Source organism: Aspergillus multicolor (genome assembly GCF_047715735.1).
Source record: "Aspergillus multicolor strain CBS 133.54 unplaced genomic scaffold BDW74scaffold_1, whole genome shotgun sequence".
NCBI classification, from domain to species: Eukaryota; Fungi; Ascomycota; class Eurotiomycetes; order Eurotiales; family Aspergillaceae; genus Aspergillus; species Aspergillus multicolor.
In genome coordinates this window covers 1601863-1618576 of record NW_027395952.1, presented here as the reverse complement: position 1 = coordinate 1618576, position 16714 = coordinate 1601863, and the positions used below count along the sequence as shown (strand labels likewise).

Genomic DNA, 16714 nt, shown 5'->3' with positions numbered 1-16714 from the left:
GAGGAAGTCGGTCAAGCGTAGTTGGGAAGGAACCCGCTCGTCCGATTCACACTGCAGCTGCATCCTTCGAAGGTGCAGTGCCTCGGGCTGCTTTGACCCGCCATTTTCAAGGATGGGTGCATTCGGTAGACACTGGCAAGCAAAACTGAGTCAGACAGCCGACTATATGGTGGACGGGTTTGAAAAAATCACGGTAACCACCGTCGGTTTTATTTTCCAGAATCTGCAGTCCCTATCCATTCGTGGCATGGGCCCTGACAATCACACAGGACGTAGCGGGGCGAATCCACGTATGAAACAAGGGTTTGACATAGAGCAGATCGGCAGTTCTGAGTACCTCAAACGGTCTTGACGGCCTGTCATAAGCGCTTAAAATAGACAATTCTCTAACTAAACAGTCGAAATCTCAACCGACCCCTCCGCGGTGAAGTCCCGACTACTCTTGCCCAGGAGCACCCCATACTCACCACTCACAATCTTCCATCCTTGCTCTTCCTCATCCCAAATACTCAGATCCCGTCTTTGAATGGGAAAGCTGACTTCCTTTGTCTCTCCAGGCTCAAGGTAAACCTTGTCAAATCCGCGCAATTGCCGGACAGGTGCCTTTGCCGCGTCAGGGTAGGTAAGATAGAGCTGTGCTATTTCTGCTCCGGCAACATCTCCAGTGTTGGTCACTAACGCGGTAATGGTAAGGATTTGGTCAAAGAGGTCCGAGGGACCGCCTTCTGTAACGTTGCCAGTCGCGAAGGGGGCCAGGGTCGTTGTGTCTGTGGTGGATGTAATTGACAGGTTGGAGTGGGAGAAGGTCGTGTAGGCTGCATGATCATGTCAGTCCAAGGGTCTTCTTCTAGGGCAAGGCAAGTTATTGAAGGACAGCGTACACAGTCCAAAGCCAAACTCATAACGCGGCTCAATGTCCGCCTGATCAAAATGGCGGTAGTCGATATACAGTCCCTCGGTGTAATCGCACTCGCAGCATGCGCAGATCTGTCCGTTGTAGTCGTCCGCACTCTTTGCGATGGTGTAGACGAGTTTTGCCGAGGGGTTGACATCACCGAAGAGGACGTCGGCAAGGGCGTGGCCACTTTCCTGGCCGAGGGCACCGGCATTCAAGACAGCCTAAATACAGAATTAGTATATCTACTTGATTAGATGAGACATGAGGATGACGCACCGTGACATTCTCATGATCAATCCACGCGTCGACAAGCCTAACGCCAGCATTGTTCATAACGACAATGGTGCTGCTGCAGTAATCGGCAACATCGTTAACCAGCTTGTCGCCGGTCTCATCAGCAAGGGTGCGCCGGTCTGATCCTTCTTTCCCGAAGGCATTGATGAAGACTAAACAATACTCTGACTCGCTTGCATACTCAGATACGGAGACTCCGGAGGTCTGGAAGAATCCCTCGCCTGTAGACTCTGGGGGTGTGACCGTCCAGTTGTCCGACAGGATATACTTGTAGCCAAGTCCCTGACCCTCAGCTGCTCTCGCAGTCAAGGCATCCAGCGGAGACACAACGTATGGAGCAGGCGAGTAGCTGCCGCCTCCTGTAATAAGATGTCCGTTATAAGTATCGCCTGCAAAGTTGGAAAAGTCCGACTGAGGAGTTGGCCCTGTGGCGAGGTTTGCCGCGTCCTTCCCGAAAATGCCGAGTGACTTGGGACTCTTGAGGGGAAGGGTCCCGTTCTTGTTCTTGAGCAGGACAATCGACTCGGACCCGGCTCGGCGAATGAAATCTTTGCTCCCTGGGTCTCTCACATTGAGATCTGTAGTTTCATCCGTAGATGCGTAGTCTTCTGGGGGTAGTAAGAGGTTCAATTGTGTCGCGACGATCCTCAGCGCATGGTCGGTCACGACACTGTCCGAAATGCTTCCGTTGTTGACAGCCGCCATGAGCTGAGAGAGCGAGTAACCTGAGTTCCAGTCAAGCCCGCCGTTCAGACCTGCAGTTTCGTCCACTGGTGCGGTGACATCGGGGACGATGAAGCCTAACGTAGCTTTAGCCCGTGTCATAAGCGGCACCATGGACGGAATTACCTTTGAAGCCCGTCTCGTTCTTGAGCACACCGTTCATGATGTGATTGTTCTCGCAGCCAATGATCCCGTTGACGCGGTTCATGACACACATGACAGATCCCATGCCATTAGCGACACCATCAATCCAAGGCCAGAGATACAGCTCATGTAGGGTCCTATCATCCAAGTTGCTAGACGTTCGCATCGCTGGGTCGTCGTTGCCGTAGGAAGTACGATTGGTCTCTTGTTCGTTGGCTAGATTCTGTTAGTAAAGACAAGATTGGGGGAATAATAGTCATACCCAGGTAGTGCTTGCCACAAGAGATCATATTTTGTTCCTGAATAGCTGCCACACTCACGCCAAACCTGATATGACGAATCAGTCGTTGAACATGGGTTTGCTTTTTGTATGAGATCTTACAATTTACCGTTGAGGTACGGATCGGAGCCCTAAACCTGTTAGAGCATGAACGAAACATATAAACACGGTCACTCACCAATCCTTCCCAGAGTCTTGACCCAAGTGGACTTCTACCAAGCGGCCCCGTAGAAGGACCTAGAAGCATATTATAACCCTTCTCTCGGAATTCAACAGCCATACGTCCATAGTGGTCCGCAAGTAGAGTCCGATTCCAGGAGCTGGCTATCGTTTGACCTCCGACCCAGCCAGAAACACCTCGTCCTCCAGATAGCCCGGTGGGCCCTACACATCTCAGTATAAGCAGAGATAATTCAGATTGTATTGACTGGCCAGAGCCAACTAGAACAAGGTTTAAAACATACCATCACTGGGCTCAAACGGCACAAAGCCTGGAGCAGTACCATACCGCACAGAAATATTGGCCCGTTGTTCTGTTGTCCAGGGTGAAACAAGTGCTTCGGCTGCCTCGTATGCTTTGGTCCAGTCATGGTACGGCTGGTCCTGACTTTGAGCAACGCTAAGCAGTGCCGCAGCACTGGTCAACATTGAGAGCAAATTTGAATGCATTATAACGGTCAGTGGAACGAATGATCCCGGGGTTTTGTCCGAGTCCAGTGACTAGAGAGCTTAGAAGGGGCTACATCCGCCTTTTTGTACTCTCTTCTTGCGCTTCTACTCGGCTTCTCCGGACACCTGCCCACCCTAATAGCTGAACTTGCTCCAGTGCATTGTCAATGTAGGCGAGCCGAAGCACAGTTCGGGGCAACAGAGTCCGAAACCATGGCTGTGAACCTTGGCCTGGGTAAGGCATTTGCCGTTTCTTCAGGCATATGGGACCTTATACGGTGAAGGCTGAGCCATGGCATCGTTAGTCCGGATCCTGGGGTGACTGCCGGGATTCCCCATACATTGCGGGGTGGAGTGGAGGAGCAGGCCTAAGCCGCAACTACGGGGTGATTTACCCCGTTCGAAGAACTTCGCACCTGCTTCGTCACTGCCGACCCTTGCACCTAGTCTGTCTGTTCGTGAGTTTGTAGACGTCATTATTGTCCTGCCTGTCGATACCATTTCTCGAGCTAATGGGGCTCAGTCAAACGCTGAGGTACTGAGTATCTTGTCTCCGGCAGTTCGTGAAGCTGGCCAAACGATATCTCACTAGCTCTGGGGTATTTCCTGACCATGTGGTCAGCGTGGGACAGAAGCATAGGTCGTAAGGTACTCATACTCATAGCTGCATCAGGGCTGGGGTTCGGCTGAACTCCGGAAAAACGTCAAATTGCAGCACGAGTTCGCCGCTCAACTAAACAGAAACGGGAATAGCAGCCGCAACCCCATCTACCCCAAGATGTTGGCGAGCATTGCATGCGCAGATAATGCGGAGACTTGTATAATATGGGCTGATGAGGGCTTTCCCGGATTTTGTTTGCCCACGGAGGTCCTCGGGCTTCACCCTCTGCGCCAGGGAGACCTCAAAACATACGCTTTTATCCAAAGCTCGAAGAATGTTTCTTGGGTAGAAATATCATGGGTATTCTTCAGCCTCTAGGCTCCCATGAGGCAACTGTTTCACGTCCGCCAGTTGGATCGATGCGGCGCAAAGCTTGTCAAGAATTCGCATCAAATGTTTTTGACTGAGAAGGGCAATCATCGAGCGATGGGAAAGTGTCACACTATCTGTCTCAAGGACATCCGGCACACAGAACCTGCCGACTTAAGCTGATGGAAACCGCCCCTACTCCCAATATCTCCATTGTCATATACTCAGGCTCTGCCGGACTGAACCATCTGCACATACTTCGTGGCCTCAGTTGGTTCCTAACCAGGGTTCAAACATGCCAAAGCGCCTCTCAAACCGCTACATCCGTTCTTTGCGTCTCGTGGGATTAGATATAAGCAGGAATTCCAGTGATTCTGAATGAGATCCGTTGAGGCCCGTGCAATTCGCTCCTACTGTGATCATTGACATTATCAGTTAAAACTGGGCGACAATGTATGTTGCGGCAGGGACAACATACCAAGAAACAGCACCAAGGGTATATGGCTACACGAACATAGCTCATGCATGCAAGCAAAAACAAATGCCTTCTCTCGGCCAGCGATAAGGGATTATTAGTTTTCGTCATGAGAGGCAATGCCAGCCTTTGTCTAATGCTGCTGGTTTGGGGCTTAAGCAACCACCGACGGCGACGCGAATGAGTTCGAGATTCCGCGTTCGACGCAAACAATTTATCGGCTGAGAACAGCCAGACGTATTGAAGAAACTGAGGAGTCTGCCTGCGGCAGCGTTGGCTTTTGTTGAGCGAGAGTTGAGTGTGCTGGATCTGTGGTTTAGAGTGGGAAAGAAGAAGGCGCTAGGCAGACCGGGGTAGCGAGTCTAGCGACTGGTAATCGCCCAGCTGGCTACCGAATTACGAACGCCCTTTCCTAGATGAGGTATCTACACTACCTAGGTACGGTATACTCGGGATATCGAGACGACAATAAAATCGCAGCAAAGCTGATCAATTCGGTCAATGGGTATTTTGTATATATAACACCAGAAACCCATTAGCATTATTTCCGTAACATGCGACAACTCTGCCCTGGGCAGCGAATCAAACAAGGTATCTTTTCATATAAATCAAATATCTATACCGGACCCGTAATTGACAATGAGCAGGTATTTCCAATGCGCTGCGCTTTAACCAGACAAACATTCACCGGGTATCGAGATATTAACATTGATATTATGAGTGGGATGGCGAGGAACGTGCTCGGGCAAGAGCACAAAGCTGGCCTGACCGAAGGAGACAAATTGCCGTCATGTACAGGGTTCGATCCAATCAGATGATAAGCGGCGGTAGGCGGAATCACGGCGTGTGAGATCCGGAGTCATCTCAATGGCTTTGCGCTGGAGATCCGCGACCTGACGAAGACTGGGCAGGCTTACTCGGACTTAAGCTCCGTCCGGATTTGTGGAGTTCATCCTCCATGGATACGATGATAGGGGGCGCCGACCTCAGAGGCGACGGGCCAGAAATCAGAGGCGAATGAGTCGACCCATGACCGTGATCGCTCAAGTTCGTAGTGCTGATTGTAAGTGCGTTGACATTGTTGCTTGGGCCAGTGGTGAGAGCAGGGAAAGAGCGCCCAGCATTCAAGTCATGAGCGGCATCAACATCCTGAGCATGAATCTCGGATGTTTCAGGATTAGCGATTCGCTGATAGTCGCCTTGCCTTCTTTGGTCAGAATCGTATTCGGAATCCGAGCTTGGGTTGGATTCCCAGTTGTTTTGTTTGGCTTCCGCTCGCATGCTTGAAATTTTCATGTAGTTGTAAGACGCGATGCTGCCGATGGTGACAACGAGACCGGTCACGTTGACGGCCGTGAGTTTGTCGTGAAAGATCACGCCCGCTGCGGTGATCGTAACTACCTCCTTGAATATGCCGCAGATACTCAAGGTGACAACCGAAGACCGCTGGAGTAGCGCAAACTCGGACGAAATCATGCAGAAGGCTAGAACACCTGGGAAGATCAAGAGTAGGATGCCGGATCCGAACCCGTGAGCATCTGCGAGTGCCGTAAGGCCGGTGACAATCTCCGTTGGGCCTTCGACGGCGAGTGAGATGAGAAGTAAAGAAAAGAACATGACTGGGGTGAGGAAGAAAAGTGTGGAAAAAGGATTTGCTGTTGCCGGGTGTCGCAGAAGGAGAATCTGCGTCAATCCCCATCGGAAACCGGAGAAGAAAGCAGACGCTATTATCAGGACGAAGCCAACGGCATTGAAAGCGGTTTCGCCAGCGACCATCATCACCACTCCGATGGTCATTGTAGCGATGATAGCGATCAGCCTGACAGAGGGCTTCTCCAGGCGGAAGACAAAAGCGAATATGAGAACAAAGGCAAGCGCAGATGATTTACACATCGTCAAGAAAGTTAAGGTTATAAACTTTAGAGACATGTTGCCTAGTCCAATATCTAGAGAAGTTGCTGCACCACACGGAACCAAGCGTGTTAGGTAGAAGAACTTAGTGAGCACCGGTCTAGGCTCAGAGTCGGGAGATGAGGGAGGTGGAGGTTGAGGCCGTAGCGAGGGGATGAAGAAGAGGAGAAGGGAGGAAAATGTAAATTGAACGAGCATATGCAGGCTGGTGGTAAAGAGAGGGAATGGGAAAACCTCCTTGTCGTTCTCGTCTCGGGAAAACATCCATTTATTGTACTGCGCCCGTCAGTTAAATGCAATGGCGGAGAAAGGTTCGTAGAACTTACAATAGATATCGCGAGCGAGAAAAAGTACCATAACAGGATCAGTCCAACGTTGACCAGCAACCTGCTAAAGACAGTCCGATCTGCTGAACTGAGATTGAACAAATCGGTCTTTGTGCCTGCTATGCGAGCATCCAATTGCCTCCGTTGTTTCCGTCGTCGACGCCGCTGGCGCCTCTGGTTTGCGGTAAGGCCGGTTTCTTCATCAACAGGGTGGTCATCGTCGGAGCTCAAGTAGTGCCCTTCCTCACCCTCCGCGATTGAAGACAGATCTGAAATATCCGCATCGTCTGCAGCCGACGGCTTCTGTTCTTCACGCTTATGATTTTCCTCCCTCTGCTCGATAAAAGGTGGTTGTGGTTGGGACGGACCAGCGCCCGTGAGAACAGAGCTCCGCCGCCGATGGTGATTGCCCGGAGATATGCTCATGTTTGTGGCAGGACCACGCGAGAAATTGCGGATGATATTCGAAAACAGATGGATTCGCTAGGGCGAAGAAAGCTCCATCAATGCGACCCTCCCGGTTTGCGTCTCGTGGGCTTGCCAGAGAAATTGAGGCGATCGTCTCGAAGGTAAAAAGGGTGGACGGTCGGAAGCGACGGGGGGAGTCGGTGGTTGAAGGAGGGGGCCGAGGAGAGTATCGGTGAGAGTACTATCGTAGGCACGTCCGGAGGGCAAAATTGATGGGGGAGAGCAGTTTATTTTGCAGTAAAAAGACAAATGCAGGCGCCTCGCAGGAGAGGGAGAGAGGCAGGCAGGACGCAAGGGCGACCGATGGAGCGCGGATAAGGAGAGTAGTGCTGTGATAGCTTGGTAGGGGGATTTAATCTGACATGGAAAGACGAGAGACAGGACAAAAGAAAAGAAAAAACGGTGTGTATGGCAATGAAATAATGATTGAATGGGGAGAAGGAAGGAAGCAGATGAAGATCAGGGCAGTCACAGGACCAGGAGGAGGAGAGGAGAGGCTGGTGACTTTTTAGCCCGTCATAATTTCATAAAAAAGAGTCATGAACGGCCAGCATCGACTCCTCCTGGATCCATTCTCGCCAAGGGATCGGTCTAGCAGCCCAACAGCCACAAAACTGTCGTCTGCCAAGCGAGCATCTGTGCCAACTCCTGACTCGGGCCTCGACCTCGCTACGATGCCGGTGATGCGCTACGGAGTACCCTGTCCGTCACACGACCTGGGGTAAGCTACGGAATCACGTGTAATGAGGGTAACCATGGGGATTCTACGGATATCTAATCACTGAAGATCTGTTTAGCTGCTGCATTATCTTGTTCAATTCTCGCCTACTTATCGTATGACCCTGAGCAGTTGATGTCAGACCTCTATCAGGGTGACTGGCGCCTGGTCTTGGCCGTAAGCGGCTGAGTCCGCCCAAGCTTAGCGAACTGTATGCGCCTTGTTTAACTCAGAATCGCCGAGAATTCATGTCAACACTGTCTTCGAAACCATGGATGTCAAAAGCCGATCTCCACATGTTCTAACTGGAACGCCTGCGAGCACGCTCAGGAGTGTTGTCTGCCACGACAGATGAACCCGAGTCCAACATTTGAACACTGGCAGTCGGGCAATAATTGAGAAAGCCTTAGCTATATCATGAAACTGGGCATTAGGTAAGGCACAATTAGCTGGGAGACCACCAAAAGGTATCCATCCCCCTTCCTGCCTGTCTATATGTTACCACGGCAGCCCCACAATGCTCAGCAATCTGGAAGACGGCACCGGTGTATGATCAGTTGATGATATGTGCAATTGTTATACATGCGCCGTGACCGCACTGACAGCCCTGCAAGAATCAATAATGCCGGCAACATGTGATGTCAGATTGAGGCTTGCTTGAGGCTTCATTGTGCGGGGAGCCCGGGGACCGAGCGCGGTGTATCCATACGAACACGAACCCCTCGCCAAAAACCCCGGCAGCGCAAGGTAACTCCCGGACAAAAGTCGGACTGGTTGTGCAATGCCTGGACCGGGAATGAGATAGGGTGAAGAGAACCAGACTTTCTCCAGTCTCGTCCCGTTGACTCGAGCGTCGTGCACTACATTGGGTTCAGATTATTTATCGCTCCATATGTCTGGCGTGGAAGGCGATGTTGCATCCCGAGACTAACCCAAAAAACCAGCCACAGACCGTAATTCGACTAGGGACGGAAACCCTTAATTTCGGCGTTGTATTTGGGGCTGAGGCTTCGAAGAGCTTGTAGCAGAGAGATAAACAAATTGTAACCTACTCTTACTGCAGTCAGCAATCAGCAGTCACAATGCTGCTTATCCGTGTCATTCATGCACTTATCTCCAGCGCACGAGACGGACACAGAAAGGACAGGTCTGTGCTGGCGATCTGCTTTTCCTGACGATCCGGGGTCAGCCACTTCAGCGGAAGCTCTTATTCGCCGCCCAATTTATGGGGGATCGTCCTTCCGATCCTCGGCTGGCGACCGTTCCTGACCCCTGCCTAGTAGCCTTCATTAATCATTTGCCTGGGTTCGAAACCGAGCAAGGATATACTATGTGCTAAGAGTCGTCCCTAGTCTGCTTGTAGATTTTAGGCTTGTATTGGAATTGACACCCGCAGGACATGAGAAAAATCTGAAAACAAGTGACCGAAAAAGGGTATCTGTAGAGCTTTCGTTAAGAAATTATGTAGCGAACACCTGCAATATGCCAGGTTTATATGAAGAGCTGGATGAGCCGGATCATGCGATACACACGCAAATGACCCATGTCCCGCTGAGATCAGTTCGCAGCGCGTCAACAACTCTGGCAACCCTCATCCTCACTCTCCGTTTCGTACTTTTTCTTCTGGCTCGCTTTACCTCTCCCTTTGCTCCCGTTCATCATTGCCATCAGCGTTTTCTGCTTCCCGCCACTCTTGGCCTTCTTCTTCTCCTCGGCTTCTTGCTTCCGTAAATACTGCTCCATGTGCTTCTCCCGCGTCTCTCGGCCTTCTTCAGATAGTTTAGCTTCAAGGGCACGGAACTCATCACTCTCGGGATCCATCCCAATCAGAGACTCGAGGAGCTCAATTTCACGAGCCCAAATGGAGAAATCAGGGACTGCTTTGGCCGCAGCGGGCTTTTTCTGTGGTTTCTTCTTGGTAGTCTTGGCTTTCTTTGGCTTAATTTCGTCATCGCTGGCATCTGACTCGACTTCCTCCTCTGCTGGTTCATCTTCTTTCGCCCCGTTGGTAGCTGCATCAGGAAATCGATCGATCGGCGTTTCGAGAATCATGGGTATTCCCTGAAAGCGAGGTTCATTCATGACATTGTGGAAGGCCCTTAAGCCAAGGAAACCTGTTCCAATATTTGCGTGTAGATCACGCTTGCTCCCACCGGGCGCCTTTGAGTCATTGAGGTGAAGAGCACGTAGATGCTTGATACCGATTAAATCTTCAAACTCCTGCAAGAACGCCTTGAATCCGGTTGGAGAGACGAGGTCATAGCCTGCTGCGAAACTGTGACATGTATCTATACAGATGCCAATGCGCGGATGGTATTCTTTCGGTATAAGTGCAAGAAGGTCACGGAATTCAGATAAGGAGCCACCAATCGTGGAGCCATGACCGCACATGGTTTCTAGGACGGGTACAACGGTGGATGTGGCGGCGAGTGCGTTCGTCAGAGCTTCTGCAAGCCGAGCGATTGCACTGGGAAACGGGGTCTTGTTGGCGCTTCCGGGACTTCTTGAATTAGCAGATGGCCATGATAGAGGAAGTGCAACGCACTGAAAATTGTATAACTGGATGCCGAGAGCTTCGCATCGTCGAAGGTCGTCTAAGAACGCGTCATATGCTTGCTTGGCTTTGCCCTTATCCTCCTGCGCCAGATTTACTAGGTAGGAGCCATGAGGAAGAACATATCTATGCTGGATTAGCACATCGAGTCCAGTAATGTACCATGGGTGACCTGTGGCAGTCTGACGTACTTCGCAGCATCATAGTCATGCTCTTTGCAAAGCTGGACAAAATTGTCTTTATGTTCATCTTGCAGCGGAGGATTGTCCCATTTCCTCTGTGATTTCAGAAACAGCGCGAAAGCATTGCCCCTGAACGTAATTAGCCTCAGGCACATGTAGGAGCTTTGCTGAAGATGGCACTAACCCGATGTGCTTGCTATTATTGACAGCATTGAAAACACCTCCTGCCGCACTCACATGAGCGCCAACAAACATCTGCAAACCCTGTGTGCGGGCCCTTAAAGGAATCATATCCGCCTGATCTTTCTTGCAGGCTCGCTTCCTTGTGGTTTTCGTGGCTGTGACTTGTTCCTCTACCTTCTCTTCTTTGACCTCAATCGTTGTCCCTAGTTTTACCCTCTCCTTGACCTCGTCTTCAGTTGCGACGGTCGACTGTGAAGCTTTTGCTTGTGTGGCAGATTTCACTCGCTTTGATTGTCTTCTAGGGGAGCGTGGTTCGTCGTCCTCGAGTTCTCGTTTGAGCTCAGCCGTCTTTCGGGCGCCTCGAGGCGGCATTTCAAGTGTTCGCAGACAAAGTTGCGAAGATGTTGCTGGGCTGTGTATGAGGATAGTGGAAGGAATGAGTGTTAGAGACGATGAATTTGACGTAGCGAGGCGGTCGCGACTCGGACCTGAGTTTGGCGAGTCTGGGCGGAAATGAGATGATCAAAGGTTGCAAAATTCAACAATCCCTAGTGCAGTGACAACCAAATTAGATGCGATCCTTTTGAATAGGTATAATGGTTTCTCACTTGTCTCTTCCTCAGAACTTGTCGGCCACAGTGAATTGCCTGACAGAGCAAAACGCGGTCAAGATGAGTCAATGAAAGCAGTATTGATAGGGTCCAACTTTCAGATACAATTGACACGCCTTGAGATTTGTAAACGCGTCGAAAGGGACAGAATGTGGGATATTCGGAAAGACTTGAGCGACGTTGGTCGAACTTCAATATTTCCCTATCAGGAAGGCCAAGTCATGTGACCCACAGGATCACCACAGCAACGACGCTAGTGTTTATCGATAAACTCGGTTTATTTTCGTGTCCCCTCTCTCAGGGAAAGCTTGACGAACTTGACCGCTCAAACGACCAACGACACCAACGACCAACAAACCCCGACGGCTACTGAACTTGTAGCACTCTCCTGACAATCCGGCTTGAATTCGGGATTCCACGAAACAACAGACAGTGAGACCCGACCATCAACCACGACAGTCGCCGCGATGGCGGCCTCCGGAGATCTGACCGACTTCGATATCATTGAAGGGCAGAAGGAAAACATCCAATCGCTTCCAGGCGGCCGCTCTGCTAGGGAACTAGCTCGAATTTTCTCTCCCCGCGATCCCAGCGATAAACTGGCAGCTCCATCACCAAATGACACAAGGACACTCAACGACGCGATTCGGCAAGAATATGAGGCAGAATTACAGGCGATCGCAGAATCAGACGACCCTCTCGACATCTACGATCGCTATGTGAAGTGGGCATTGAACGCTTACCCGACTGCGCAAGCAACTGCAGAGTCAGGACTTCTGCCTTTATTAGAGCGCGCTGTCAAGTCATTCCTGTCATCACCCCACTACAAGAACGACCCACGATACGTTCGACTATGGTTATACTACATCAGACTATTCTCAGATTCACCACGAGAAACATTTGCATTTATGGCTCGGCACCACGTTGGGGAAGGGCTCGCTCTATTCTACGAAGAGTTCGCCGCGTGGCTTGAGAGTGTTGGAAGGTGGACACAGGCCGACGAAGTGTACAGACTTGGCATTGACCGGGAAGCACGACCAACTGAACGTTTGGTTCGAAAATACGGCGATTTCCAGAGACGCTATGAACAACAAACACAGGACAACGGACCTTCGTCACCGGCACTTCCTGCAGTACGCCCCGCACTAGCCGCCAAAGTCGACCCATTCGCATCCGCCGCGGCAGCACCCGTAGATTCCCAAGCCCAGCGCCCTAGTCCAGGACCCACGGGTGCACCAAAGACAAAGTCAGGAAAAGCGAAGATGGCTATCTTTACCGACACAGAACCAGCGGCAAGCCAGCCGGCTTTGGGTGCGCAGACCAAGGGCTGGGACAGTCTTGGATCTAGGTCAGATCGACGGAAGGAGAATCAAATTGAGGCAAAGCCATGGGCTGGGGAAACACTAAAAGCTGGAAAGAAAGCTCCGCCGAAAGAAAAACTGGCGATTTTTAGGGATGAGGTAAGTCACTGATTCATTTTCACCCTGTCTCCATGATTCCGTATATTTACGATCATAGGACTAATTGGTGGTATGAACCTGGTTGGTTTACTTTATGTATTCAGTCAAAATCAGATCTATCAGTCAAAGATGAAATGCAGTCCAAGCCAGTTCCAGAACACCGCATTCGGGAGGCCGTAAACCCACGTACGGGAAGAAAGGAGCGAGTATTTGTTGACCTTGCTGCGGTGTATCCCGACTACAGGAACCCTAACGTTGAATTCAGCTTTGAGGAGCTCAGAGCCATGAAGCGTGGATGGATGGACAAGGATTGGCACCAAAAGCGACCTCTCAAGCAGATCTCTGGAAATGCCGTCCATGCAGACGAGAACTTACCGGATGAGAATGCCCTTCCAGACCAGTTCCAGGAGAAATTAACCCTTAACGGTACAGATGGCCATGCTTTGAACCAGCCTATCGTGTCAGAGAATGCTCATGAGAGCAAACCAGGCAAGGGTGGAAAATTGAAAGTTCGCGAAGTCAAGGCCGAAACACAGACGAGTAAGAGACTTACCAGCTCTATATGTCTTTTGCCTCAGTGTGCTAACTATTGAAACAGTCAAGATGAAGTTTGATTCTCCCACGGGAAGCAAGAAGATCCGGCGCAAGAGCACTGCAGAGCCGACAATGACCATGCACACGCGAGCTGCCACGGACGAAATCTACAGCATCTTTAATCAGCCGTTGAAAGCGGAGACCGATAATGTGGCGGAAAGCAGTGACTTCGACGATGACGACTATACAAGTGCTGGGGAAAGTACAGTCGGGCGAATTTCTGCGGCTTCCAGCGACTTCGGAGACGATACATTCCACAAGTCCTTTGAAGAAGGCGACGCCGATGACTTCGATAATACCCGCGCTGAAAGTGTTGTTGATGGCGAATGGACTCGATTTTCTGCTGCTGAACTTGGGGGTGAAACAACCTCGTTTCAGCCAGCAGCTTTTGACCAAACAGGATCAACAGTGCACCATGGCGACGATGATAACACCAACAGTCTTGACTCTGCACCAACAGGCGAACAACCACAAAGGCAGAGGTTCATTCCTGAGATGCCAGAAGACTATGTAGCACCCACTGGCACATATCGAGACCCTGTCATTGTGGCCCAAAACCGCCTGCCTTTCATGACACCAATCGTGGAGCGCACCGAACACTCGTTCCCATCGATGACTGCTGCTCGAAGCAATATGTACAGCGCGAAGTCTTCTTCCAGTGTGCTGAATCCGACGAAGACGCCTGTATTGCCTCAGATGGGAAATCTTCTTTCCAGTCCTCTTCCAACGGAGACGCCATTCCACGGACAAACCATGCACGGTTTGGAAGATATAATCGAAAGCCCTACCGCGAACAGGTCGCTTTCGAGCCTTAGATTATCGTCGCCCGCAAAGGAAACCACCCAACACGGGCCTATTATCAAGGACATGCTGTGCAATCCCATTGACAGGTCAGTCCGGGACACAATTCTTCATGCCTTGCACTCCACTCTCGCAGCGTACCCGGGCTTCCATGCTCATCCCGACACCCAGTCTCACTACGCCCCTGAGATAGAGCGATTCATGAAAAACACCAGCAAGCGCTCCAGGAGTGGCGGCGAATCAGCCTTTGACGTGCCAATACTCGATCTTCCGGGAGCAGAGAGGAGCTACATCGTCAGACGGGAGCTCGGCGCAGGAGCCTATGCTCCGGTTTATCTGGCGGAAAGCATAGACAGCTTGGAATCTGATTCGGAGATGGAGTCCGTTGACAGCAACAGCGGCAACTCCGTCGAGGCACGACAGAAAGCATTCCGCTACGGCTTCGAGGCCATCAAGTTAGAAGTCGGTCCGCCAAACGCATGGGAATTTTACATGATTCAAACCGCACAACACCGCCTGGGTCAACTCCCAGCCCTTTCCCGCGCTACTGACAGCATCGTCCGAGCCCACGAACTCCACATCTTCAAGAACGAAAGCATCCTCGTCGAAGACTACCGCCCTCAAGGAACCCTCCTCGACCTCGTCAACCTCGTCCGCCACGAAGGGATCTCCGGCCCCGCCACCGGCGAAGGCGGCCTCGACGAAGCCCTAGCAATGTTCTTCACAATCGAGCTCTTCCGCACTGTCCAAGCCCTCCACACCTGCGGCATCCTCCACGGCGACATCAAAGCCGACAACTGCCTCATCCGCTTCGACGACAAACCAGCGCACTTCCAAGGCGCCGACGAAAACACAGACCCCCGCGAAATCCACTACTCCTCTTCCGGCGCCTTTGGCTGGGGAACCAAGGGCCTCGCACTGATCGACTTCGGCCGCGGCATCGACATGCGCGCGTTCGAGCCCTCCGTGCAGTTCATCGCGGACTGGAAAACGGGCGAGCATGAGTGTCCTGAGATCCGCGAGAAGAAACCCTGGACGCATCAGATAGATCTGTATGGGCTGGCTGGGACAGTCCATGTCATGCTCTTCGGCAAGTACATTGAGAGTGTTCCCACCGATGCATCCAAGACAAGCTACCGTATCCGCGAACCGCTCAAGCGATACTGGGAGAAGGAGATCTGGTGCGATGTCTTTGATCTCCTGCTTAACCCTGGTGCGGAACGGTGGATGGCAATGGAGCAGGAGCAGAACGCTGATGTTAATGCTTCGAACCTCCCTGTCCTCAACTCGATGCAGTATGTCCGAGAACGCATGGAGAGCTGGCTTGTTGACCATGCCGAGAAGAAGGGTCTTGGTCTGCAGATTCGCAAGCTCGAGGCGATCTTTGCCGAGAGGAGGAAGAGGCTCGAGAAGTGATTTATCAGTTTCTCTGCTTCCATTGTCTCCCATCGTTCTAGGGTGGACGTTCCGTGTCTTCGTTTCCCTTAACTTCTTGCACATCTTTGATCGGTGGTCCAGATGTTCCGCCATCATCGCCTCGTCCCTTCGCATCTTACTCTTGTAATGTTATCATGATAGTATAGCTCGCGTATACCCCTTCCTTTACTACTTGCATTTCTTTTTTCTTTACTCTTTTGTCCATATTCATGTCCTTTTTGTTACCAATGTCTTTAGTTGTATAGTGCCAATCAGATCTTTTTCCACTTCGTTATCTGACTGTCTTACAATCAGCCTATGTTCTCCCTGGTAGCCAGCCTACTGTAGGCATAGTTCGTTCAATGAACGCTCATCAACTAGAAGCCCATTCTATCGGCCTGTATACGGGATCATCTAGCCAGCATCTATTACTACGTATCATCAACCCTACGCAAGAGCCGAGAAAGATACATAGAAGTAGAGAATTGAAGTTCTGATTCGATCAAAAAACCATAACACTCAGGTTTATATCGCACAAAGACAAAATGCAAATGCATATGCATCGGGATTGAATCATGATAGTCATGGCATCATGCCTCATAGCTGCTGAACGCACAACACCTGCACTGCACAGAACATTGCTTGTACGCTATGCCCAGGTCGCCCATGGACAGCAAAAAATGCAAGTTTGGAAACGAAAGAGCGCGAACTCTGAACTATTCTGAGTGAGTTGAGTTGAGACAGAGAGGGTAAGAACTGAAGAATGGATAAGGGGTAAAAAGACATGCGTAGATGTCATGAGATGAGAAGGGAAATAAGATAGAGAGATCTACAGTAAAGAGATCTTTCAGAGGATTAGATGCCCACGGGGATCGCTCTCCCGGGTCACGATGAAGAAAATAGTCAGGGTAAGTAGTTTACATGTCTGACATGCGGGAAAGCAGCACGAACACGAAAAAGGGTCCGGCGCATCTGGGGGAAGGGGGTCAATGGCAAAGCTGTAAAGTGTAAACACGCGCTTGCAAGTAAGGTCGATA

At 51.0% G+C, this 16714-nt stretch overlaps 4 protein-coding genes across 4 annotated transcripts; 1 reads left to right on the top strand and 3 right to left on the bottom strand.

Annotated features, from left to right (window-relative positions):
• Window positions 1-390: 390 nt before the first annotated feature.
• Window positions 391-2987, bottom strand: BDW74DRAFT_172551 (uncharacterized protein; the record flags this gene model as incomplete). The annotated part of the gene is made up of 8 exons (XM_073727559.1): window positions 391-815; window positions 882-1119; window positions 1175-1992; window positions 2042-2275; window positions 2322-2386; window positions 2442-2470; window positions 2518-2723; window positions 2804-2987. 8 exons carry the CDS (start codon window positions 2985-2987, stop codon window positions 391-393), a joined length of 2199 nt encoding a protein of 732 aa, XP_073589825.1.
• Window positions 2988-4917: 1930 nt separating this feature from the next.
• Window positions 4918-7799, bottom strand: BDW74DRAFT_142430 (putative nucleotide-sugar transporter). The gene is made up of 2 exons (XM_073722724.1): window positions 6691-7799; window positions 4918-6640 (listed from the first exon to the last, which is right to left on the bottom strand). Exons 1-2 carry the CDS (start codon window positions 7114-7116, stop codon window positions 5318-5320), a joined length of 1749 nt encoding a protein of 582 aa, XP_073589824.1. The 5' UTR covers window positions 7117-7799; the 3' UTR covers window positions 4918-5317.
• Window positions 7800-9222: 1423 nt separating this feature from the next.
• BDW74DRAFT_142429 (DNA-(apurinic or apyrimidinic site) lyase APN1) lies at window positions 9223-11323 on the bottom strand. Its single transcript, XM_073722723.1, has 4 exons — window positions 10797-11323; window positions 10622-10741; window positions 10422-10556; window positions 9223-10376 (listed from the first exon to the last, which is right to left on the bottom strand). Exons 1-4 carry the CDS (start codon window positions 11165-11167, stop codon window positions 9449-9451), a joined length of 1554 nt encoding a protein of 517 aa, XP_073589823.1. The 5' UTR covers window positions 11168-11323; the 3' UTR covers window positions 9223-9448.
• Window positions 11324-11766: 443 nt separating this feature from the next.
• BDW74DRAFT_5656 (putative checkpoint protein kinase (SldA)) lies at window positions 11767-16060 on the top strand. The gene is made up of 3 exons (XM_073733185.1): window positions 11767-12866; window positions 12971-13406; window positions 13465-16060. Exons 1-3 carry the CDS (start codon window positions 11874-11876, stop codon window positions 15675-15677), a joined length of 3642 nt encoding a protein of 1213 aa, XP_073589822.1. The 5' UTR covers window positions 11767-11873; the 3' UTR covers window positions 15678-16060.
• Window positions 16061-16714: the final 654 nt, after the last annotated feature.